The sequence below is a fragment of the Anticarsia gemmatalis genome, chromosome 4 (genome assembly GCF_050436995.1).
Source record: "Anticarsia gemmatalis isolate Benzon Research Colony breed Stoneville strain chromosome 4, ilAntGemm2 primary, whole genome shotgun sequence".
Classification (NCBI taxonomy): domain Eukaryota; kingdom Metazoa; phylum Arthropoda; class Insecta; order Lepidoptera; family Erebidae; genus Anticarsia; species Anticarsia gemmatalis.
The window spans coordinates 6,521,638-6,548,572 of record NC_134748.1 but is presented as its reverse complement, the minus strand read 5'-3'; the positions used below and the strand labels follow the sequence as shown (position 1 = coordinate 6,548,572).

General features: G+C 36.2%; 1 protein-coding gene across 3 annotated transcripts in view; it reads right to left on the bottom strand.

Moving 5' to 3' along the window:
* The window catches only part of LOC142972321 (guanylate cyclase 32E), a 32,822-nt gene that overhangs the window by 2,890 nt on the left and 2,997 nt on the right, over window positions 1–26,935 (bottom strand). For 2 of the 3 annotated variants that reach the window (XM_076113345.1, XM_076113347.1), the window contains exons 2-17: window positions 20,174–20,309; window positions 19,306–19,421; window positions 14,542–14,649; window positions 13,622–13,744; window positions 13,048–13,249; window positions 12,894–12,971; window positions 9,894–10,138; window positions 8,104–8,249; window positions 6,182–6,299; window positions 5,522–5,612; window positions 3,092–3,274; window positions 2,389–2,636; window positions 807–911; window positions 631–702; window positions 383–554; window positions 63–285 (exon numbers count right to left, since the gene is read on the bottom strand). In XM_076113345.1, coding sequence (XP_075969460.1) covers window positions 63–285; window positions 383–554; window positions 631–702; window positions 807–911; window positions 2,389–2,636; window positions 3,092–3,274; window positions 5,522–5,612; window positions 6,182–6,299; window positions 8,104–8,249; window positions 9,894–10,138; window positions 12,894–12,971; window positions 13,048–13,249; window positions 13,622–13,744; window positions 14,542–14,649; window positions 19,306–19,421; window positions 20,174–20,309 — 2,366 coding nt within the window. The remainder of the gene's footprint in view (window positions 1–62; window positions 286–382; window positions 555–630; window positions 703–806; window positions 912–2,388; window positions 2,637–3,091; window positions 3,275–5,521; window positions 5,613–6,181; window positions 6,300–8,103; window positions 8,250–9,893; window positions 10,139–12,893; window positions 12,972–13,047; window positions 13,250–13,621; window positions 13,745–14,541; window positions 14,650–19,305; window positions 19,422–20,173; window positions 20,310–26,935) is intronic. The other variant, XM_076113346.1, reaches the window with a different exon arrangement.

The window sequence follows — 26,935 nt, the reverse complement described above, 5'->3', positions numbered from 1 at the left end:
TCCGTGAACATACGCTTGTATTAATTGACTATGCAAGTCAATTGTGAAGGGAACATACCTACCTAAATGGCGCAGGGTCTGGTGCAGCGATACGGTGTAATAACGTAGGCGCAGGTAATGCGTCCGGTCCGAACGGTCCACGGCGTGTGTGCAACTCATATAGGACGAGAGCAAATGCGTACACGTCAGACTGTGGGGAGCCTTCCCGAGAGTCTTCTGTCATGTTTGTATTGTCTTTACCCCAGCCTGCTGAACGTAGCAGCTCCGGTGATAGGTACAATAAACCTATAAAGTAATTACAAAATATTTATTGAGAATTTTGTGAAGATCGGGTGATGATACGATAATTTTAATAAGTACAAGAGACGAGAATAATAATTACTTTCAATATGAGATCTGAGAGCGTTTGGCTCAGTGGGAGGCATTTCTCCCTTTCTGAATTCTTTAAGTCCAAAATCAGCCAGTTTCACCACCCAGCGTGCGTCCACTAAACAGTTAGAAGGTCGAAGAGCTCCATGAAACTGTAGCGGCGACTCATGAATAAATATCATGCCCTAAAAAGTTAAAATTAAATTAGCAAACCTATAAAATTAGAGGTGAAGGTAGAGTAGACGCTATTTCGGTACTTACTCTAATAATATCCCCCACCAGAGACGCGATAAACATGTTGTCGAGTTTGATGTCTTCATTTTCGAGAATATCCTGTAATAAATAATAACAAAAATAACAAGAGTCGACATATTGTAATAAGCCTATGTTGAAATAACATTGTGATATATTAGAGTGATAAATCAGCGTGTGTTTACCTTGAGACTGCCCCTAGTGCAGTATTCGGACAGGGCGCATACGTTCGGCGGTTCGATACACGCGCCAACGAACCCGTTCACGTTATCGTGTTGCAAATCCCGCATCTGCCGATACACACATTTTATAGCACGCGTTACATGCTGCGATATTACTCTAGTATTGGAGTTTAGAATATAAATAAAAGATAGAGCTTTGTTTGTTAGTAAATCAACAAAGCACGCTCTATTGACTTCTGGATCTACTTTTATTTTCAGTTGATATGCAATTGCTGTGCAAAACATGGATAATAGAAGACGGAGTCCATAAGTGTCAACAATATCATACGAACTCATGTGCCACATGTTATTAGAGTTTAATATTGCTTGTGCAAAACTCGAACACAACGTTTATAGACTATAGTAGATAAGTGCCTATTAGCCAAAAAAGACGACAAAAGTGTCATAATAAAATTTAGCCTTCGGTTAAAACGCGTGGTCCATTCACGTGTAAGGCATAATTAAATAAAGATATTAAAGTAAAGTATTTATTAAAAATTATGTATGTTCCAGTACCGTCACGACATTAACGCCCAGAGCCGCGGGGCTCACGTACTCTAAGGTTAAAAAGAAAACATATTTCGTCATAATGTAGAGCCAAAGACCGGTCGGGTAGTAAGTCAACGTTACTACAACGTATTAGAGCTTTTTTGTTCAAACGTCCCGTCTACAAGTCTGAGAAAATAAACTAAGAACTTTTGAAGCGTATTCGAACTGTACAAACTGCAAACAGGTGTAAGTTAGTGTGTTTATCCACACCTGGACAAATGTCTTTATACACCCACTTCACCTTGCTTGTGAGCTTTACTTGTACCTACTAGAAAGTGAGTTGACTTTATTCCTTTTATTTTACTTACGTCTAGTATTGAAATAAATGCGTGGGTGGCAGTCCTTTATGTATGCGTAGTATATTATGAGGTTATGCTACTAACATTGTGTACTTTGTAATGTGAGATACCTAGTCAGAACCATTATTGTTATGAAACATATTTTGCTGGATAAAGCCACCTATTTATTTCTATCGTACCTGCGGCGTCGGTGCGGTAAATCCCAATGTATTAAAGTGATTTCTCTCAGTCTGTTATTCCGTCATGCCAACTGCTTTGTTTGTTTCCAGAAAGGAGGGTAGGCTTTGGAAAAGCCTTGTATGTTGGCTTACTGTTACAACAAAGTAAATTGCACAGATTTCTTACGTAATGTTCGTAAATCCTCCTGACTTACATACATACATTGGAACGTAATTTTATTATAACAATGATAAAGATCCAGTTCTTCTAAACCAGGAAGAAAGGACACTCAGCCACTTTTTATTTGAAAAGCGGAGAATACTTGAATAATATTCAATTATGCATAAATCCTTTGCTCGGAAGTTCCACGCGTCAAAGGTTTGTAAAAGTACTTATTACGTCTCAAAGAATTTATCTCCAGTCTCTACAAAGAGAGTCCGCAAAGTTGAATAAAATTGTGTCAACGGTAATGGCTTGGAAAATAAAGAAGCCATAGATTTCACACTGCATTATGTTGCAAACTTGAATAATTTACTTACGATTTTAAGTTCTTTCTTTATTTCCCTGTTGATGTCGATGTGATGTCTTCGTACACGTTTGACAGACAGCAGACGACCGCGGTAGAACGCGACTTCGGTGAAGATGGCAGAGTAGCGGAAGTCAAGATCTGGGTTGGAGCTGAGCGACACTTGGCTGGACCGAACGCCTCCCGTACTCCCTCCCCCGTTCTTCTCGGAGTTACCCACAGCGTTGGTCGAAGAGTTAACGTTACCGCCCGCATTGCTATCTTGCTGGAAGAATTCAGCTCTGACCAACTCGTAGGAAACGAAACTATACACTTTACAAAGACATTAGCAACAATACTAGATCGTTGTTAATGTATTCGATAATACAGTTAAGGCGATACGTATGTTGTTTTATACAACGCACATGAAATGCAAAACATTAACGTGATCAGACTGTTCGTAGTTAATATGCATGATGTAGATACGTCTGACTTAGAAATGCAAGACTAACCGTCTATTCAATATCTAATGAAGCAAATAAATCACCGCTTTAAAAAATATCAAAATAAATTAAGTTTGATACAAAGTATACCATTAGGAGTTTTAATCATTCACTTAGCTTCAGTTTAAAGCCGTCTCTCGCGTCATGCAATTCGTGACTAAGCTCATTAAAGAAGTAATATTATAAACTGCGCAACACTCATGCAAACAACATATATAAAATCGGTTTACCTACTCAGTTTGTTGGCACGTTGCTCATCGTCTGGAAGATGTAGCTCCCGGAAGTCGATTTTCCACAGTAATGAGTCCAATTCTTGTTCATAGCGCCACCCTCTGTACAACGCTAGAGCAGCTAGAGCAAGCAAGGCCAATGTGCCCCCTGATGCACCCAATGCCCATGCTCCTATATGACCTACGCCGAAAAGTCAAAAGAAAATATCTGTTATTCTATGACGAAACGCACACATTTATTTGAGACAGTCAGACTATTAAAAAAATATGAAACTAATCGCTTAAACAAAAAGGTAAAATACTTAGTTCAAAATACTCTTGAAAAATAAATCGTGTTAATCTCTAACACGATTTAAGTCCATTTCTAAGTCCATTTTGTCGTGATTTTGAATTTTATGACATAGTGAGACAAGTTAGTTTGGTACTCGAAGACAGAGATTACGGTTTACGATGTCGTTAAAGCCAGTCATGTTTTGCCCTGCAGCCCGTTGATCACAACTGATTGACTAAGTACCACAATTCAAAACAAAATAAGCTACCAGTGACATTTAGAGACAACTTTATTGATACTAAAAGTTGTATACAAAATGCGATTTAAAACTATAAACATGTAACAAAGTTAACGGAATAGACTCTGCTTAGGAGAGTTTTAATTACTTTTAATAGACTTTTGTTTTATACGGCTAGATTGTAAGCCCCGAGCTAAATTCCTTGCAACGGTATATAATAATAAAGAATGTTTGGTGGAGTCGGGACTAAAGAGCTATTTCATCTAGAAATACTTTCCTTTATATGAAACGAATTCTAAAAGACTACGACCACATATCGACTTTTACTGAGAGTTCGTTAGATGTTACTCAATATCTAATTTTCACGGATGCAAATAACTTATCAATATTAAATAGAGACACTATATTTTTTCATGTATTTAGACATCACTTACGTTAACCAACCTTTATGTAATTGAAAGCATTTTCCTTAAAGATGTGTCATATTATCCATACTAATATTATAAATGCGAAAGTAACTCTGTCTGTCTGTCTGTCTGTCTGTCTGTCTGCTACTCAATCACGTCTAAACTACTGAACCAATTTGCATGAAATTCGGTATGGAGATATTTTGATACCCGAGAAAGGACATAGGCTACTTTTTACCCCGGGAAAATTACGCATTTCCCGGGAAAAACCAGAATATTCAACGAAGTCGCGAAAAATCAATATTATAATGACATTGAATTAACAAAATTCCGTTGCCATGGCAACTGTTTTAATGGTGGATATGTCTTAGCGCGACTTCGTTATACTAAGAGATATAAATAATTTTGAGAATATTTTTGGTGAAAAAAAAAGCATATTTTATATCATCACGCTACGTCCAATAGGAGCAGAGTAGGTAACAGTAAAAAGTGTTACAAAAACATGGAAAATTCTGACCCATTCTATCTTATGTGACGCAAGCGAAGTTGCGCGGGTCAGCTAGTAATATTATAAATGTATGTACTAGTCTAAAAGCCAACACGTTTATGTGTAAGTAGTACAAAGGCTTTCCGGACCGCAATCTCGAGGGACTTAAGGCGTAAAGAAATTAAAGCACTGCCCACGTCTTAAGCCAGCTACTGTCGTTTTAATAAAAAGAGGTTGAATTTTCCTCCTTTACAACGTTTACAGGACTATAAGAATGGTTCAGTGAGAAAATGTTGCTATAAATAAGAAGATTAGGAAAATAAATTAAACTGCTTACTTGGACTGTTGTTGTTATGTTGGTTAATAAAATAGTGCTCATTAAGAAATTAATTTTAAAATCTGCTTTACAACGAAACTGTCTCAACTTGTAGAATGTTGAAATAGGTATATTATGTGCAGTTAAATTAGAAATAGTTTAATTTAGAACCTCATCGTGTTTGGAATATTTTGTAGAGTGAACGCTAGATACTTACTTAAATTAAAATTTAAATATAATTACGTAGAAACGTGTAAACTATTTAATCGTAGATGTGAGGTATAACGAGGGTATATATGAAGGTATGTATTATGTATCGTATGACCGGGGGCATTAGGCGGAGCCGTCGGCGGGTGTAGTCGCAGCGGGAGTCGCGTGCGCCCGATGGCTCGCTGCTTCGCATTGCTTGTCACTAGGACTCGTTACGACGCTTTTACGACCCACCCCACTTACTGTCGCTTACAAACCTTGCGCTTAATGTCGACCTCGGCTCTAACAGTACATATTAGTTTTTTAGATCGCCAGTAAACAAAATGCTCGCGTCCGTTTTGTCGACAGTTAGTAATCGAGTACTCCAGCCCACTTGCTGATTCTATTAGCCTCCAACATACATTGCGCATTAAGGGGAAAGTGAATACATTCTACACAACGGGTGTCCTGTGTTTCTTAGATGGCAATTTAAAACAAGTACAAAAAATACATTCAAGCTACTTACTGACGCACTTTTCTCCTCTGAATCCGCAGGGTGGCTCCGAGAGAGGCACCTGACCGCCAGGCCATTTCATGTCTCGTAGAAATCTCACTTCCTACGTGGGATACATATTATTTATACAATTTCTTTGAACTGGTATTTTTCTGTGTACGTTTATAATATTATTATAAAGCGATATTAAATGCGTGAAATTCCTCTTCAGATCAAAGAGCTCAGTGTTGTTAGAAATAGAGTGTGAATGTATTAATACACGTGTATGAGAATATTGAAAGAGTTAGTAATAGGATAACGAAATGTTCCAGTTTAAAGGACCTTAGTTCTTTAGATTTGTATCCATATGCCGGTTGGCACTAGAGTGCATCTCCCAAGCCAAAATGTGACGTAAACGGTTAAAAGATGCCGTTTATTCGGGGCACGTCCAGATTCGTTGTGCGTACGTGTTTCGGATATTTGATAACAAAACTATTTACATGTAGATGTAAGTGTTTTTATGAGAATATTTATAAAATTGGCCTTATTGCTTACAACAAATTTTAACTTTCTACAAGGAAGAGTGGCTTGAGTGAAGTTTATGTAACTACGAGAGACTGCAATTATGGATCGTTATTTATTAGTTTTAATTTGAATTTAAGTGATATGTTTTGTAAATGTGATGTACATTACCGGCGATGTCTTATGGAGTACAGCAAGGGGGTATAGTCCGGGCGGGCGCGACGGGTCGATGGACAGCAAGGTGTAGTTGCCCTCCGCGTCGCCGTGCTCATCCATGTGCACCCAGTACCTGGTCATGTGCACACATCGCTTGTAACTAATACTCACTTGGGACAATATATTGGCTCTGATTTTGGCAGATATACGTAAACAATCCCAGGTGGATTTGTTGATATGTACCTTGTATTTGTGAGATGACTAAATGTCGATTTCTTAAAGCTTTGTTTGTAATAGTAATTTTGTCTGTTCTTTACAATTTCTTACCAAAATTGGAATTAAAGTGAAAATAAATCAATTCAACAAATGTTTCTAGAAAATAAATTTTCCTTTGTAGTGTAATACAATGCGATACGATAGGAAAAGAACTTTTACAAGTCAAAAAACTGGAAATTCTAAGCTATCGCTACAGAACGTCAGTTAACTTATTTTATTAACATAAAATGCGGTTCCCAACTTCGCACCTCGGAAAAGCGGCAATCGGAAACAGTAAACGTGACTCGAAGTTGCAAAGAATAGCTAAAAGTATTTAATGTTGTGGCAACGAAACACGGGTCGCGAGCTTTGGCCGGGTCACACACAAATAAACTTGTAGTTTTAGGTTCTTTGTAAGGAATAACAAAAACGCCTGCTTTATAATAAACTTCAGGCTGCCCGCGACTTCGTCCGCCTGGAAACCCTTCCCGTTTAAACCCCGCCGCAACCCCTCGGGAAAGTAGTCTATATGTTATTCTAGATTTCATCGTAATCGATTCAGTAGTATTTGCGTGAAAGAGTAACAAACATCCATACATACATACTCACAAACTTTCGCATTTATAAATAATATTAGTAAGATTTTATCAGAAATATTTCAGTATTCTAATAAGATTCAATAACGTCTGAGTGCACGCTTTTCCGATTGAGGTTCCGTAATCGACGCAATCGACTATTACGGTCCTAATTCCTTAGAGCCACAACATTGTGACTCAAAAGGAGCACGTCTTACCTCACCAGAGAGAAGCCAGTTCATTACTTAACTTTGTGGAAAGATAATTTGTAAAAATTTTAAACGTCCACAGATTTTATCTTAAATCGAAAATGAAAATTGGTTTGATTTTTGAAATGCCACGAACAAGGATCCTATTATGTAAAGTAGCTACTTCTGCCTTGAGTTGGTTTAAGTATAAATCGATTTAAGATTGATGAGCAGTCACGGTTTATTTCCAAGGCATAATAATTAAACAGGACGATGTATAAGTATAAGATACATATGCAATAAAATAAATCGTAAGTGGCTACGGAAATTTCCTTACACATCAAGGAAACTGTTATTGGAAAATCGTACCGCAATGAATTTGCTGAGTTAATAAGATGGAATATTCTGCTTCAACTGATACTAGTACAGAACAATTTAGCCAAATGTAAATGAGTTCACGTTAAAAACACTGTAAATGTGAGATAATGTGAATCCCCGCGGACATCAGCATTGTGTTGATTGGCCGGAAGGAATTCATTACACGTAAATAAAAATGAGGCAATAACAAACCCTGGGCTGTTTTCTCATTCCCTTATCACACTGCACACAGATGAAATAAAATCAATTGGTTTTATCTACAGAGAAAAAAAAATACTGAGGAAAAATTTGATAACAAAATTGGATCGGAAAATCTTGTTTATGTTAAGTAGTTGAATGCTGTTTAAATTAATTAGTTGACTAATTGTTTAAATAAACAATAACGTAACAGTATACTTACTAATCAATTGAGCATGAGAGATAAAGTAAATCAAGCATTTATGTAATGCAATCCTTGTTCCTTTACGTGCCCTACACACACTTTTAAACAATTTTGTTACGAAGATTTTATTTTAATTATAGACAAATGATATATTCTTACCCCATAACGCTGTGGTAGGTAGTATTCCTCATTCTAGCAGCGATTGCTCTGCCGTCCCTTGGTGCCTCCCCGATAGTAAGAGCTTCAGCCAACGCGCGGGCGTACACCCACACGGCATCATGTAGCCACGCTGCCTCTACAGGAATCTAAACAAAATAACCTTCCATTACTGATCGGAAGTTTAGAAATAATTATGGTAGTTATGATAACAATCATAGGGTGATTTACGAGGGACCATTCGCGCAATATGCGGAGGTGTAATGAATAGCCTATTAACTACGATGGAAATCTTTGCTAACTTATTTTCCCTTTATTTATATTCTGCTGCAATAATAAATACCATTAAACACTGCTTATCATTACTAAACTGAAAACATCGACCATTCCTTTCTTTTTTAATTTGAGCTTGTCAGTTAAATGGTTAAATAATTGCTTAAACTTTACAAATCTGAAAATTAAACACCAGGAGTTGACTAACTTACTTAAATCAAAATTAATGAAATGAAAATGCCTTTTTTCACGTGTTCAAGGCTCGGAAACCATTAAGCTGGGTGTCAACTTTGAGAGAATTCATTTAGGGGTCGAATAGGCGGTCAAAAAGGCAGTCAAATAACGAAAACTCATTTAGAGGGTCAGATAGCCGGGCCGTGTTTTAGTGTTCCAGGTAGCTACGTACTTACCTTTTATTATCTAATGCGTAGGAATGTGAAGTTACAGGGCTAATGTCGATCTACGTCACACTGAAACAACTGACAGTGGCTCAGGAGCAAGGGTCAATGTTTCACTCGTAATTAAATCTTTTCACAGCTTCTTTGTTTTTAATCTCGCGGATAATGTAATTGCGAGTGAATTTATAAAGAAACTGAATGAATTAACAAACAGTTCTCCTGTAAGTCGAGCTTTACGTATTCGAGATTAAAGTTTACCTACTGCATACGAGCTCATTCTTTGCGTTGCCTTTAAATAAATTAGTGAGAGGATGCAAGCTTAATTACGGAAGGGCGACAGACGTTGCATAATTTTCTCTAATGTTCCCCATTTGTATGTTTATGTGTGTATTGTATAGTCTATGGTGTAATATAGATTAAATATGTGTCAGTGTGTCAGCTGCAGTTTAATTAACGCGGTGAATTAACAGCGTGTTTAATTAGTTTGGGAATGTATTATGTTAATGACCTAATTGTTTCACAAGCAATATAGCCAGTAATAGCCAGTGAGATGGTATTTTTCTGTAGGTGAAATATCGTCGGGTCGATGGCAGCTGCATCCAGTTTGTTTATAACTAATATCTCGGTGCTATCATCAATCTTGCTGTCGAGTGCGGTGAGTCGCCACTGTAGCCGCCCTGTTATTTAATTCTGGCGGTTTTCGTCCACTCACAGTTCTAGAGCGATTTGCTTCGCTAAATTGAAAGTGCCATATTTTGGGGAATTGAAAGCTTGTTTAAAGTTTGAAGCTGGGATAGTAAAGTTATGGTTATGACATGAAATATTACTCAGTATCATCATCATCATCATCATCATCATCATCTCAGCCGGGAATCGTCCACTGCTGGACAAAGGCCTCCCCCATCGAGCGCCAATAGGACCGGTCCTGGGCCGCCCTCATCCATCGGACTCCGGTTCATTACTCAGTATACTTAGATGGAATCTCTAATCGCATGCATTTTTGTATTGTAGTGAGTAATATAACATTAAAACTTTATGCTTAAGCTGCTAACAAAATACCCTGTAAATAACATTTCTTACCTCCCACATTTACAAAATACACAGATATAAAAGAAAACTTACCACTTTTCCTCCGCCAAAAGCCAGTAATGGATTGGTGAAATTGAACGGTGGCATTTGCAGTCGCCTGTTCACTTCGGCTGAGAAGGCAGGGTACGATGGCGAAGGTGACGGGGCTACTGCCATGTAGGAGCGGAAGGCTCGTATCGTTCTGGCAGCAGGCTCCTTGCGTAGAGGACCAGCTAGGTATCTCACTGCCTCTTCTGATTCGTACTTGTCTACGTCCACACCGATCGCCGCATATTCGCCTGCGTAAGTTTAAGGTGAAGTAATTGGTACTTTTGTGAGTATTGTGGGATTGGTTATAAAATGTTTTCTTATCGATTTGTTAGTTAGAAGTGATGCATATAAGAAGCTTTATTTTTTACAAGCGCAACTTCGCTTGCGTCATTAGAGAGAATGGGTGAAATTTTTCCCCGTTTTTGTTACATTTTTTACTGGTACTCTGTTCCTATTGGTCGTAGCGTGATGATATATATATAGCTTGTAGTCTTTTTCGATAAATGGGCTATCTAACACTGAAAGGAAAGGACCAGTAGTTCCTGAGATTAGCGCGTTCAAACATACAAACAAACAAACTCTACAGCTTTATAATATTAGTATAGATGTAATAAGTAGTTATTCTAGATTCTGCAGACGCGTAAAGTGATTGTGAAGAAACGATAGAGTTAAAAAGACTACCAATGTGTTACTTTTTATTAGCGAGTGAGTTTTCTTGTTTAAGTGTATATGTGTATAAGAATTGTATGAAAATACGTTTTTTTTGTATGCGTTAACATTAAGATTGAAAAAATACAAGCGTTTTAATCTAATTTGATTATATTCGTCTGGTGTAGAATTGTCTCTGAATTTGAACCAGTAAAATTATAGTAGCTTTTTGTAACTTTATTTAATTTAGTTTGTATTACATTTGCATTTTTGAAATGTTATTTTTCAAAACATTTATTTTTTTATAACGTAACAAACGTTTTCACAAACGTTAACTAAACAACATTTTCACATAAAATCTGCCATACTCGGGAATTAACACTAATGTTCAGTAGTGCAAACGCGAAAATTGCGCGACGAAACGAAATACGGCGCTATAAAACTTTTACATTTCCGTTGTTTGTGTTTTAGAGTCTGGAAATAAGCCTTTTACTCGCGAGGTAATCTCATCCCGCTGAGATTGTTCGAAGCCTGTCAATACTTTGTTAAGCGCTTCTATGGCTTTCACTTATCTGGTGTTTCGTGATAACGGGAATTAACGCGCCCATATTTATTTGTTTATCTTCCCAAGGCCTATATTAAGTGTGTCATCGAGTTACGGTTATGACGCATTAAGTCACAACCCGTTATGTACAACATAGAATATGTAAACAATGTTCTAATTGGATATCTATTGTGATAGTTGATACATTAGTATTATACACATAGTGAGAACTCGGTGTAAATTGAATGGTAGCGAGAGGAGCCGCAATATTTGCGCGTCATGTGATCGATGTGTTCGGCACGAGAGGAAAACAGTGTTCAGTCCGACGAGCAATAGCTCTTTCAATGGCTCTCACACTAAAGCTCTCCATAAAATCTTAATATGAAATCAATCAATCAGTTTCATATTAGATTTTGATATATTTTTTTCGCTTTGTTGTCGTCATAGTTGTCTCATTTAGGACACATTTTTCTTCATAACAGCTTTAAATATAGGAGCTATTAAATAAACGTCTATGCGACATTTTAAACGCGTTTGCACTTTTTCATTTCGACGTTTACTACGAAAAGGTAATTGTGTCAAAAAACATGTACCAATAAATCGCTTCAGTTTATTCGTTATCTGTCACAAACATGAGTGTCCCTCTTTTCTATTTTCGTAAATAATGTTGGACGGAAACCTGAAATAGCTACGATACCGATTTTATTAGGCATACTATATTTTTCGACATTTTAATAATGTTAAATTGTACAACATAGCCATTTATTACCTTCGTTTTTCTTATGTTTAGTAAACTAGATCATATAGTCGTAAATCAGTAGGTAACGTTAGTAAAGCCGAACTACGTCGTAAAAACGGCAACATTCTATAGTGAAAAACGTCGCGGACCGTTATTAGTCTGCCATAAGAGTGAATAAAGCGAGTAAAGGATTTCGCATCGAATAATGGGGTGCTGGTGTCGGGCTAACAAAGGAGATCTAGACAAATATATCACATACGAGCTTATGGAAATCAAGCACGTATACTCGCTTTTCACTTGTACACTCACTCCTTGATATATAATGCTATACGGCGCTAATAGGGATGATTAACTGTAAGTACGAGTACTGTCTAAACCACACTAGACTCATTCACAACAGTGTTTTGTTAAAGATTAAACGAATCCGACTTTATTTTTCCTCTGAATATATTAGCTTCCGTATCGCTATATTATACGAGTGAGAGAGTTCCTTCATTATTTTCTCTGTTTGCCTATTTTATAAATCTCAATATTATACGAGATTGATATGAATCCCGTGTTCCTTCACGATGAAAATATTCGCACGGAGAAACCCTGTGTAAGGTTAATAGAAAAATCACATAGTACGATATTAAACGGTGGTTTCGAAATTTTCTCGTGGCGTAGACAAACTTTTTGGTCAAACAACACTTAATAAAATGTATCTTTTGTCTTCTACATTCATTTCCACATACTTTGTTAGCCCACCAAAATTAGATTGTGCTCTAAAATTTCACTCTTGTATTATGTGCGTAGATATGTAATGAGTATGTGTCCTACATAATATGTAACGAAATTGTAAAGGTTACATTTTCTCCATGCAGCGACCCTAAAACCGCCTACTTCAACCCGGAAACTGTGGTTTATGTAAATTTTCTTGACTAAACTCCTTTGCCATCCGCAGAATATTAAAAGTCGTTTAGGCAAATGTCTTTGAATTGTTTCGTTATTGTGAAATTATTGCACAGTATTATATAGAGCGTTGTACAAATTTATTGTTTCGTAATTTATAGGTATTGTTAATGTTACATACCTGAGTCTAAAAGTTGCATGGCGTCTAAAGCGAGCATCAATCCGATATGATCGTGATAATATCCCACCGAGACGTAAACTGCAAGAAACAAACGTTTTAGTATTCACTCGAGGATTTCACTAATCGAGCGGAAAGACGAACGATATGAACATACTTCTTGTGTCTTTGTACGTCTCTCGAACGATGTCTAGGAAGGGGTTACGAGAGAAGTTCTCTCGCCTATTCTCGTAGTAATAAGGCTGTCTGTACACTTGCACTGTCCGCACCGATATTTGCTTTTCTCTCGCCGCCGCTATTATTGCAAGCGCTAAACGTGAAAAGTCGTGGTTTGGAGCCTTCAAATACACAAATGCCACCTGTACAAATACAAATACTTATATTAATCTCTCTTTACCGTTCCCAGTGTTAGCTTCGTCCTTTATTCCCTTAATCGAATGAAAATACGAAGTGACACAAAGGAACGATTCAATTTTACGGTTACTCAAATCTCATAATAGCCCTTATTTATCAAAGGAGACGGGTTTGTGTCTGAAGAGATTTGGAACAAAATTAAATGTAAAGTTAAGTGTTGGGGAGACTTTCTGTACCTACTCATATTTTCCTGGAAAAGCTATAACTTCAATTGATATTAGATAGAAGAGATTTCTTGTTATTGAAGCTTATCTTTCTGTAGCTGAATTGTATTTTTAAATAATTAAGAGGTTTGTATGTAGTATTATAATGTTTACATGCATGAAATTGAAATGCGTGAGCACGGCGACAACTGAGCGAGATATGTCGATGTCGGAGGGCCTGGTGCGCGCGAACGTTGAATAAACCCGCTTGTTTGAACTGGCCACATCGCGGCAATACTGCGGACAAATAAATGCACTGTAAGTATGTTTATTGCTTTTATAATGAGCGCGAATCTTGTATAATGTTACAGCAAGAGTTTTATTACTGTCCCACCAATTATTCTGCAGTATTCCTGACGAATACATCGTAAGGATCCGAATAATTTCACTTGCCGCTTGTTAATGTGACAGTAGGTATTATAATAAAACATCGCTCGTATTTCCAATTTTACTACCTTCAACCTCAACATCAATAACGTACTTGTATTGTTCTTTTTCCAATTATTTGGCGAAGACTTGGCAGCTTGCCTTTCGGATACACAGAATACAGAAACTGCAAGCTATAAAGCGCATTTGCTAATGTTTGTATCATTTTTCATACTTTTATTGCTAATACATTTGAGAAGACTTGCATTACGTAATATGATACGCTGGCTTATCGTGATACATTAGCGAGTTTTATACGTTCGCAAATCACCTGTTTTACACGTAATATTCGTATTTGCGGAGGTGGGTGCTGTCTTATCAGTCGTTATTTCATGGGGAACTGGGTATTGGGAGCATGCATTCACATATAATGTCAAACCTTTTAAACACGATAACCTTGTCGCAGTTCAGTAAAGTGTGTAAATACATGAATCGATAATGTTAAATTGCATTTTGACAGTTGATCGATTAGGTGTGAGTGAGCAGCGATGCACAAGTTGTTTCAATGGGTATTTACATAATGCTTTTGAAATCTGTCGCTGTCAATTCATGTAATATAATGTAGGCAATATATTAATGTATGATAGAGGTTATTAGTTGGTACTTACATAGCTGACCATAGGTAGGTTGAAAGCTGCAGCCATTCGTCCTTCGTGGACACACGTCTCTTGCGGTCCGATGAATGCTGACACGTTGGCTGCCCACAAAGCAGCCACCTGTAGGACGCACTTGCTTAGAATTTTGAAACTTCTATTTATATAAGGGAAAATTCAACAAGAAAGCTAGTTGAACATTGAATAAGTATGTAATAATATGTCATATTTGATGTATGAAAATGCATTTTTGTCTTTTTCGATCCCTAAATACGATAGTAGTGATGGAAGTTAGTAGTGCTGTTTGTGCATTAGCAACTTCCCAAAATCTTCATATATATCTGTTAGGTACTCTCCTGAAAAAGTTGTAAAGGGAATAAAAATTTACTAATCGTGACTTTCAGTATAAAATTATAGACGTTCTAGGAAAATTGTTCAAATATAATTTTGTTGTGTATAGTTGTCTATTTGTTAATTTTCTCAGAGAAGACAAAAGGATATTCTCGCTGTACTAAACTTAGAGGATCCAACAATTTTATATCCCTCTGGTTTACGAGTGGCACTGTGACAAAACGCGATAGAGATTTAATATAAAATGGAAAGATTTTTCACGAGATTGTTGGTCTTTCGTCCGCAAAACGTCCTAGCTCGTAAAAATAAGGGTTATAGTTAATAACCCGTTTTTCGTTTCTGTTGCAGTACTATAAAGTTAACGATATGAGTTTTACATGTGCAGTACTGTAACTGAACAACTTTATATCATTACTTATTGTTTTTTAAGCTCGAAGTTATTCATGTCAGGCCATTTAGATAAAATAATATCCAGCACTTATAGATTAGGCAGTATTTTCTCGTGCAAAATATCATATTTTTTATGGCAATATTTCCCGACTACCATTAAATATGTGTTATTCGTTTACGGACAGTTGTCCTATATCAAGCGGCTCGAGTTCTAAATTTATTACGCATTTCTGTAAGGCGAGCTCTGCGAAGGAAACTGAACATTATTACTTGTAAAGTTTGTTACAACGAAGCAGAATATTTATTGAAGAAGGAAACACCCTACTAATAGTACCTATTTGTCAAAGAATAAGTTAACTGTTGGATAAACAAAATATTTTATTTTCACTTTAGCAAGATTTGTAACAACAAAATTATACGTTTTATTTACGAAACCATTAGAAACATTACGCATTAAAGCTGGTTCCAGATAAACTACCGAAAAAAAGGTTAAGTTTCGAAGTTTTAGAAAATGTATGAAGAAATACGTGAACTTTAGGCAACATCAACATGTTAACTTAACTGATAATAAGCCAGAGATAATTTATGAAACTATGCGTGAGGTTTTAAACTTAAAATCTGAAATGGTAGTACCTAATACATATTTTGTTCTTAGTTAGATATTTCTGGTGCACCAATGTATGGACGACCATCAAAGTGAAAAAAATCCTAAGCGTTCAATAAATTGATTAATTATTAATTTGTATCTTGTTAGTACGTAAAAGGCATTTACTGTAGATGACGTGTATTTACGAAAAGGAAAAACACAGATGACTTATTATTGCTTTTGTTTTTAAAAGATAGTTTTCCTGGTTGTTACATTTCAAAAGTACTTAATGATGAATCATTTCGTTAATAAATAATAATAAAGTTCAAAGAACAACAAAGGTAAATTTACGAAAATCATTTGAACAATAAATTCATTTGCCGAGTTCAGTTTGACTTAATTTTTGTATCTCTCTGATTGATTTCTGCCTAGTCTGTTGCTAGGGCTTCAAAAATACTCTAAAAATAACGACGATTTATATTATGTTTTTCTGAATTAGACTCTGGGCCGCTTTCAGTGAGCCGGCAACCATGCGGACGATTCTAGTCTGACTATGGCGCTGTACAACCAATAAAAAACTTCAACAATGTAACGAAGAAGTTTAAAATATGTTTGACTTTTATTACATCGTGTCTTGAAATGGTGCAAATATTTCCTTCGAGGGTCATAAAAATATATATTTCAAACTTTTGTTTACATTTCATTAAAGTTAGTTTATATTTCTAAAAGATTTGACTGCTAAGTAGTTGTCATGCGTACACTTTCCATTCTAGTGCTATGACATTGTATAGACACGTACACAACTAATATGACGTTACTGCCTTTATGGGCATGGTAACAGCTACTTTCTCCGTGGGCGTCCCAGAAGGGATACTGATAGAATGTCGCGACATAACCACTGCATGTTGCCGACAGCGACTGATGCTCTCATTTTTTACGCTACACTCCCAGTACCCTCCCTCCCGACTGTCAACTTTACCATACTTTACTCGACTACATCAATTTAGCAGACAAATACCCCTAATAGATAAAAGTTTGTAAAGATAGTGTTTCCTGCTACAGTGAAATTTATTGCCGATGTTTCCTGTTCTCATGCAGCTTTATACAAACTTGAACGATATACGCATGAATATTTACGCAAAAATATAAGCACACGAGTAAAGTTATGTGTATCCTGGATCATTTCACTTATAACTGTTATCATATGAATGTTGTAGAGATGCTATTGACCGTGATTCTGTTTACGAGCACGTTGGTCGCTTGTAAAAGATTGAACATTCTTTAATACTTCACTTTCCTCCACATTGTCTATGATTAGATCAGATTGCAGTGACGTAAACTAACCGCAGACATTTTTCTATAACACAATGTGGTGTATCTCGTTCACGGTTTATTGGTTCGAAAAAGTATTGGAAAACATATACCTCTACCCGCTTATAAGAGTTGTTCGAAGGAAATACATTTACAAAATCGTAGTCGAAAAGGAATGTGCGATTACCATTTTATGTGTTAGCTAGGCTGGTACGTCAAGCTACGCACAGAGGGTGGCATTAATGGTGACCCAATCTCTTTTACTTGTTAACTCTTACTGTGCTGGGTAAAAAGCTTTTGTTCGAATATTGTTATTCCCTATACCTACGGAGCTAGCATTTGGAATAACGTACTTGCGTTCTCAACATGTGGTTAGAGTGGTCAAAGTTATATTTCTACCGACTTCAATCTATGAGAGTCACCGTGAAAATACTACGAGAAGTGTTGATCTGACTGAGCCCTTACCACTACTTACTATAGTTCTGTTTACCTAATAAACTTAGTTTCCTTTCCAAACTTTTCTACTCTTAGATCATATCAGGATAAAATATATTTCACCGACTCTTTCACTTCATACTTTTTGAGTTATCACACTGGGCACCTCCAGTTACACTAAGAAGACGATAAAGGTGAAAATGTGCTGATTTTGTTAAAGGAAAATAGGTTGATCGGATACAATATCTACAGGGTACCTATTGCTACGGACTGTCCACAACGATTAATTAATTATTCCTGAACTAGGTCTTGATTTAAAAATCGTTAGACCACAAATTAGACTTGCATATTACGTTCGTAATACAGGTGTTGATTAATTGAATAAGATGTTTTATTTATAAGCCACTGTTATTTCCTATTTGCAGGTAAACGGATAATTTGCCTGTCGTGTTGTTAAGTGAATTAAATTAATAAGATGCCTCAATGATTTGCCACGTGGATCGCGTTCTGATGGCCATCATTACTAGGTCATTGCGTTTCACAGGAATAAAGCATGGCTGAATTATTTCTGGTCTGCTATTCATCCGTTTCACTACGAGCTTGGCCGATAGGATAAAGGGCATTATCAAACGACCTCACTTGAACATCATGTACAAGGTTTATTTTGCACTGAATATTATGATGTTCTGTTTAACAAAATTGAATGTGGGTTAAGTGGGCTTTAGGATACATTTTGAGTGATATCATAATAACGAAGTAGCTTTTAGCAGATAACAAAAGAATGTCACATAAGAATCGCGTTATTTAGAATGATACTCATTCCACATGAAGGAGCTGAAAGTACTGAATGCGAGAGAAGAAAATTGATAATTTTAATATCGTTTAAAAACTGCAGGATTAATTCTTGTCGCCAGATCAAGCGTTCATTCAGTTTCATGGAGTTATAGCCATTGTTAAAGTTCGGTCTATGGCCCATAAAACTTGGTGCTTACAACGCGGAGTGTAACTATCTTATCAGACTCTATTGTTAACTGCAATCGTTTTAATATATGTACCTCTTTTTATTCGAATTATGATTTTATTTGTCCAATATTTCTCGGACTATGCCTCATAAAATCGCAAAGGTTATGAGCGTATAAACATATTTTCATAGGTCGAATTTTCCCACGTATAATGAACATTGTGTATTTTCTGTATATCAATAATTCGATATGGATAAACTTTGGTGTGAATTATGATGACAGTTCGATGTAAACATAACACAAAGTTTTGTGACATAAAAAATATGAACCATTGCGAGCTTTGAAATAATATTTTGTCTATAGATAGAGTAGTGGTTACTTTAGTATTTAATCTGTGGTATGAATAAGTAGGTGTGATAAGTTTAGCTTGAAAGTAGCCTTATAGGATATCTCCAATAATAGTACACTTCCCAAGAGTAATCTGTGTTCACAACCTGTGAAAGAATAATGGGTATCGAGTGAGTGGGCACTCCAATGAACTCCCAAGTAATTTTGAAACCGATTGGAAAAAAGTATTCCCCGACTAAATTGGAATACTTTCATGAGATTTTCTTCTTTGAGATTTCGAATTAACTAGTTCAAGGATTAATTATAAAGTTATTTATTAAGAACTAGTTATTTATTAAATATCAAATAAGTATATCAGTTGTCCAATGATATATTTGATATTTATTAAGAACTCACCTGTCGAATAGAAACTTCTTCTTGTCCATAAGTTTCTGCGACGACGACGTCTAGAGAGTGGCCCATCGGACCCAGAAGCTTTTCATTAACTTCATCCACCGCCATCGAAATGGCGCCTGTTTAAAAGAAAAATACAAATTAGTAGCAAAAATAACCTTCGCAGCTATTAGCGTGTTAGAATAATATTTCTTAAACAAATATTTGTAGTTGAGAGTAAATTATTTCATAAAGTGAGCTCGGCGCCAAGTGTTGGCACCATTCGTCTTGTTAGTGGTTCGATTTGTCAGTCAGAGTAAACAGTGCATGTTTGATGGTTTTACTATAATGTAAACTGTCTCGTTTGTATCTAACACATTATTTGATACTTAGCAGTGTTTTTCATCAGCTCCCTAAAGAAATATTATACTGAACAAGTTTAGCTAGAGTACCTAGATAGAGTGTTGACGCTAATGGAGAATTTATCGACATGGCAAAGCTCTTAAAGTTGCACAGAATGAGTGAGACATTTTCGAGGTATATTGTGCTCTTCAAACTTTGTTATAATTAAATAGTTTGTATGCAAATTTATGCCTTTAAGCTTTTAGGGCTTCGCAAATGTCTGGAGCTTAATAGAGTGCTTTGGCATTTGTGTACGTGTGTCACGTTGTATGAGACATTGTATGTATAAGTATCATATACCTATCCTTTTATTCATAAACACATTATAAACATATTTTAGTTAAACAACTACTATGATATGTTTTCTCTTTTTCATTTCGCTAAGGAGTGAAAGAAACAAAACTCTTTATAAGCCTTTCATAACTTAATATATTTTTATGAATAAGACTAACCCAGTCTTCGCATAATTGAATAAATGTTTAATACGTACCTGATATAACTCGACCGGGTCTTTGGTAACTATAGTCTCCTGGTCGTCGCTGAGAGCCTGTGAGGTATCCGAGTGTGAACCTCTCGCTGTTTGAACTCCTCAGTAGCAGTACCAGTAACCCCCAGCACCAATGCCACTGTAACAAAATGTTATTTTAGCAGTCATATTAATACATGTATTAATAATACAGCTGAATTAAATTTGTAGATTTTGGCGTTAAGGCTGGTCAGGAGACGACTTGGAAAGAGAGTATGGAGACAGTTATACCTAGAACCGATGGAGTTTGGGGGATATCTTAGTACAGTAGTGGAACAGTACAAATTTCACAAAAATATAAATCAAAGTAAATAAAAACATAAGTAACGCACGACGTAAGTATTTATTATTATGTTACAACCATTTTATTGCGAATAAAATGCCTATTACATGTATTGAATATAGTGCTATTATATAATTCCTCCTCCAAAGGACGAAGTATTTCTAAAGGAAAAATAGAACGAGGAAGTGGAGCTAACAACAATTAAAAAAATTGTTGCCGTAGCAAATCGTTAGGAGTGCACGTGTCGCCAACATTTTTCCAATATTGCTCGTAAACTGGCGTGTATTGTGGATAGCATCGACTTCGACCACACGTTCCAATCATCTATTACATACTGTTACAACTCTTTAAAACCCACTAATGTATATCGTTCTACATTATATATTAGTTTAGCCTTTGTTCCAAACTATGTCGGAGTTGGCTTGCAATCTCATCGGATGCAGCTGGATGCCAGTGTTTTACATGGAGCGATTGCCTGTCTGACCTCCACAACCCAGTTACCTGGGTTATAAAACGATACCCTTCGGTAAGACTGGTTGTCAGACTTTCAAGCTTCTGACTACTGTTAACAACTGTCAAAGATCTTCGAAAATGATAGCCGTGACCCACAATTTAACGTGCCTTCCGAAATACGGAGGAACTCGATATGTATAAGATTGTCACCCATCCACAGATCAACCTCGGCAAGCGTTACTTAACCTCAGAGATCGATCTGCGCGGCTGTTGTTATTTAAGCCACGAGCTCCTAAGTTTATCGCTCTAGATTATAGACATTTAATCCCTTACGCCAGATTTAATACCCAAATTCTATTACAGAAACTAATGGCCATGTCAATGTCATATCCTTGAATGTGACATGCCATTTCATATAATAGGGGTGCTTTATGAAACTGATAGGCTCTGTAAGTACTATTTGTTTATATGTCCATACAAATAAGGAAGCGAGGGACGCTATGTAGATAATGGCTTGTACTGCCTTGATAATGTTCAGACCCTAATAATATGAAAAACAATTAAATGTGTCCTCAAACAAAGCTGATTGTTATTATTTACAAGTAGCATGGATTGAGATTATAACGATAACGTTATATCCTTATAGGTATAGTACTGTACGGACTGGCAATATTAATTAAATTAAAATATAAATGCAAGTTTGTTCGATGCATTGATGTTGTACACAAATGTATCGTTTATATTGTTTATAGGCTGATTTAAGGCAGGATACTTATTCCTAAAGAAATCTATTCACGCGGAGTTGCGGACAGAAACCGGTGATTTTGTAACTAATTGAGTGATTGATTGTTAAACAATGAAATAAGACTATTAAAGAATCAGGTAAAAAATTGTTAAAACAAAAGTTTTTTAAAAGCTCCGTGGATTTACCTAGCGATCTGTAATCTGTAGGAAGAATTTATGCCTCGATATTTTACGCGTCATAAGCAACGCAACGAAATATGACTTTACAACCTTCGATATAGACACAGACCCAAGAAGAAATCAGTCATCAAAATCAGTTTGGTATAATTGTATGAATGGTAATGGTACAGTGAATAAAGAATACAGACCAAAATTTGTGACGATAGACTCTTAGGTATACATCTTTTTGATTTAGAAATGGCACCAATATATATACCGTTGATCCTGCATATTGAAAAAGTAAACGAGCCTTGCTACAGCGGTATTAGCCTTTTACTATTTATATCCGCAGTTGGGACTATCCCCTGTTTAATATTCGGCTTAGCTTTGCCTCTATTATTGTAGGAATCGCCAATCGGTCGCATAATCATTATTCCTTAGTGTTTACGCAACAACGAGTGTAGTGGAACACGAAACTTGTCTGGCCACATAACATGTGATCGTGAACATGTCTGCAAGCCAACATCAACATGTGAAGCACACGATTTGACTCATATTGTGAAAGTAACCATCCGTTAATTGCCTTAACTCACATACACGAATAAATATTTTAGTGAAATTTATTCCGTATTACCAGGTAATAGTTGTTTTCTGTATAAATACGAATCCATTTCTCTTAACAGCGAACCATACGCGAGCTCGGGTGAGATATATTCTAATTATAGGCGCTCTCATAGTTCATACATTATAAACAAATGTCAAAATTAAACTAACAAAGTTTTAACCTCAAAGGCTGCTGATATTTTTCAATTTGTGCTTCTAGTTTATAATCGTGGTAAAATGTGTTTTGAATTCCTCGAACGTGTTCTACATAGCTCTACCTGATAACTCGTGAAAAATAGACTAATTGCCATTGAATATTTAAAAATTGTGAACGAAGAAAATGACAGCGTTGTCGGCAGATGAACACGCAGTCAGACACTAGACGGCTCTCGTTTAGTGTACAATGTTGTTAAAAATAGCTCCCTTGGGAGATATTTATGTTACTATGACCGGGTTAAGTGAACGAGTGTCATAAAGTAGTCCCTTGCCTGCTTCACTGCACTTGAATTAGACTAAATCTACTTTACTGTAGTGTACAAAGACTGAGTTTTAATTAAAATTATTGCTAATTGACAAAATGGCTGCCCGTGGCTTTAATAACATGCCTATTGCGGGCTCAATAAATATAAAAGGCAAATAAGTGTCCCTTATTGAAATTCGAAGCGACGATGGTACATTGTAAAATATTGCGACTTTAAATTAAATTCACAGTCCAAAGTTATTTCAATAAAGCCCTTTATAAAGGGATTTTATTAAAATATTGAGTAAGTATAACAGTTAGCGAAACTAATTACTCATGGTAGCTACATCGAACTTTCGATCCTTCGAGGAACGTTTATTTAATGGTTGTTCAAAGTACAACGCAGAATGATTGAAATTCCGCTTCAAGTGGTTTCCACTTTATAGTTATTTTAAACGTACGTAACCGCAAGAATAAACCTTTTACTCACCTATATCGATAAAATACTTACGTGGATACCGACATTTTGTTTGTTAGGACTTTTGTAGGAAAATAAGTTTGACCCTTCCATAAAAGAAGATTTGACCAGAAAGTTGTAAGTACGGATGACGCAAAAGAATAATAAACATAAGTATAGCTACCAACTAAGTTTCATTTTCATTACAATCAGGTTCTCAGGAACACAGATCACTTTCACCGAAATGTAGAGTCTAATTAAAACGATTCGTTTTTAAACTTTAAAGTAATTTGGGTATTATAAAACAATTTCAAGTATTACTTTGATTATTTTACGTTTTGTTATTTTATAAAAAAATACACTCTAACGATAAAATAAAGCAAGGGAAATATGATGCTATACGATAACATCATGAAATAAGTGTTTACAACATTTTCAATTACCATAATTGGAATAGTTTCTTGTACCGTTTTCCTTAATCACGATATCCAATTCTTCATCAACCATTCAGTAAAATCAGTAATCATGGCAAAACATATTAGATATCTCTATCTAGATAAAATTGAAAAGTAGTATAGCGCAGGACACTACACAAGAAATTTCATAATCATTACCGACAACAGACAATTTCATTTGTGCAATATTAAAAAGGTGTCGGTTTTTAACAAATTACCATGTTTACCTACACGTCTAAATTAATGTAGAGAGTGGAACAGGTTGATTACTTTGAACTGGCCCAACGCTTCGTGTGTACCCACTATTAATCACTGTATTTTGAAACTTGTTCTAAAAGGCTCGCAGATTAATCGCTTACTTATTCATGTCCGCAAGGTATCATACAACCGTTTTGGGCACATTCACTACCATAAAAAGGTTTAATAGTATCATATGAGTTCGCACGTATTGTTCACGTTTTTTTTTCTCACATGCTAAGCCTGAAGATCAATAAGGAGTTGTCCTGGATCCGTTTGAAACTATAGAAGTGTTCTGTTTGCTTTGAAGATTGTAACGGTGCATTGAGAGTGATATATAGCATGCTGCTCTGCGAGTAATTATCACGTTCTGTTCCATTGAAAACGTCCGTTGGTCTAGAACAAAGCCACCACACATTTCCGACTCTTTTTAATCTTATATCCGACTGTAAGTAAATATTCAAAAGAAACCGAAGAAAGGGACGCTTAATCTTGCAAAACCTCTTATCGGTTACAGGCAAAAACCGAACTTCCGTTCCATCACAATAAAAGAGAAATTGCAATAAATATAAAAGATTTATAGCAAGAGACTTCCCTAACTTTAGTGGTGAGGCCCTACTGAGCCAGGATATGGCAGTAGAATGGATTGTTACGATCAATTAACGCTATCTCCGAAATTTCCACTTTATCCAAGTAGCCCGATGTGGGACCGACGTATTTGTGTACATTTACAACGTTTCGGCGTGAACGATATAAAGTATTACAAATAATGAGATGCTATCGAGTAAGTATTGCGTGAGTCACTATTCATGATCGCTTACTGTTTATTAGTGACCTTATGTTTCGCAATAAAAGTGACTACGATATACCAATATAACGAAAAACTATAAAATTAGGTTCATTGATCAGGTTATATGAAGATCAGTCGTATGTATTGTCTCAATTTCGCCGTTTCAAATCCACCACTCCCAGTCTCTTATGGACCATTAAAATTAACTATCAGGAATTAATGTTCTTTCAGAATAACACCACGTTTGACATACGGTGGACCATCCATTGCTTGTAAAATTTAATTTAAACGAGGTATTGATGACGTCAATTGAACTGTGGTTAAATTGCCTAATTATGGTCATGCACGAATAATTTGCCTTAAATGCAGTCAGATATCGAAAACAAGTCTAACTGAGTTTTCAGAATAACTGGAATGTAGTTTTCCGTTGTTTTTATGCAAACGAGTAGATCTGCCTGTGCCTAGTAGCAATGTTGTTTTCCAATGTATCGAAGAGGTCGATAAGAATTATGCGATAGTGCAGTCGACACGCGGGCGCGGCATTGACATAGTTGCCGCGTCACCACGTCGTTTCACGTCAACGGCCCGCCGCGCGACTCTCGCGCACGCCAATATTTTCAAACCATCTCCCAACTCAAGCTCACTATAACACAATTACGTTAAGAAACAGGAATTTCAACCATCTGATAACTATTTAATTAGTTCAGTATCAGACTGAACTTCGTAGATTGATAAAGGAAGCTTCTAGTTAGTTTAATTAAATTCCTGTAACGCCAATCAATAAACGTCGAGGACAGGACCTTTTAAAAATTAGCTGTAACTGCCTTATACATTACACATTTCATTAGAATTGGTGACGTAATAAACGTATAGCGAATAACATATTTAAAGGAAATTATATTTGAATATGCTAAACGAAATGATATAATATACCAATTATATTCTGAAGGCCTCTTACATTTCCTTTCATAACCCATTAGAGACATCTTGGACTAGGCTGGCTCAGAGGAAGTCATAAAGCTACTAATATATTCATTCGTAGTTTGATTCTTTAAGTTCAACTTCAATGTTTTATCAATGTATTTTGCGCAAGTGAAAAGTGATTTGTATGCACGTCGGATTGGGCCCATACATTACGGAACCATCGATAGTGCCCGCATCATCGGAAAACAATGTATGATCCCGGGCGCGGCGCCCGCGCAGCCTTCTCGACGCTACAGTGCGTTCGCTACATATTAATGACAGGTGCCATGTACCTTTATTATCCATACTAATATTATAAATACGAAAGTAACTCTGTCTGTCTGTCTGTCTGTCTGTCTGTCTGTCTGCTACTCAATCACGCCTAAACTACTGAACCAATTTGCATGAAATTTGGTATGGAGATAGTTTGATACCCGAGAAAGGACATAGGCTACTTTTTACCCCGGGACGCATTTCCCGGGAAAATTCAGGTTTCGCCACCGAAGTCGCGAATAATCAATATTATAATGACATTGAATTAACAAAATTCCGTTGTCATGGCAACAGTTTTAATGGCGGATATGCTTTAGCGCGAGTTATATGAGATATAAATAGTTTTGAGAATATTTTTCGTGTAAAAAAGCATATTTTGTTGTTAAGGAATAATTAAGCTTTGTATTAGTAAAAAAAATCATTCACGCGAGCGGAGCCGCACGGGTCAGCTAGTGACTTATATGTTAAAGTTTTATTAACATAGAAGGAAAACGATCGATACTTTGTTGCAAAAAGAATAGAAATAAAATAGCTGATTACTGTTATCACAGACAGAATTGGGACTCTAAATTGCGCAAATAATAAATTGCACATAAGCACATATCTATTCCACGACTATTTTAACCTTAACAGACAAAAAACTACACATTGGTCCGGATCTCTCCTTCTGGCAAAATATACTTATTAGGTCGGGGAAAAAGTCTTTTCGCATTATAGTATGTATGAACTTGTAATAAAATCTTTTCTCTACACAAAAAAGCTCGATATTTGGGTACCTCACGAGCTTACTGAAAGAAACCTAATGAACCGTGCACTCATTTGTGATTCTTGAAGCCAAAGAGATTTTAT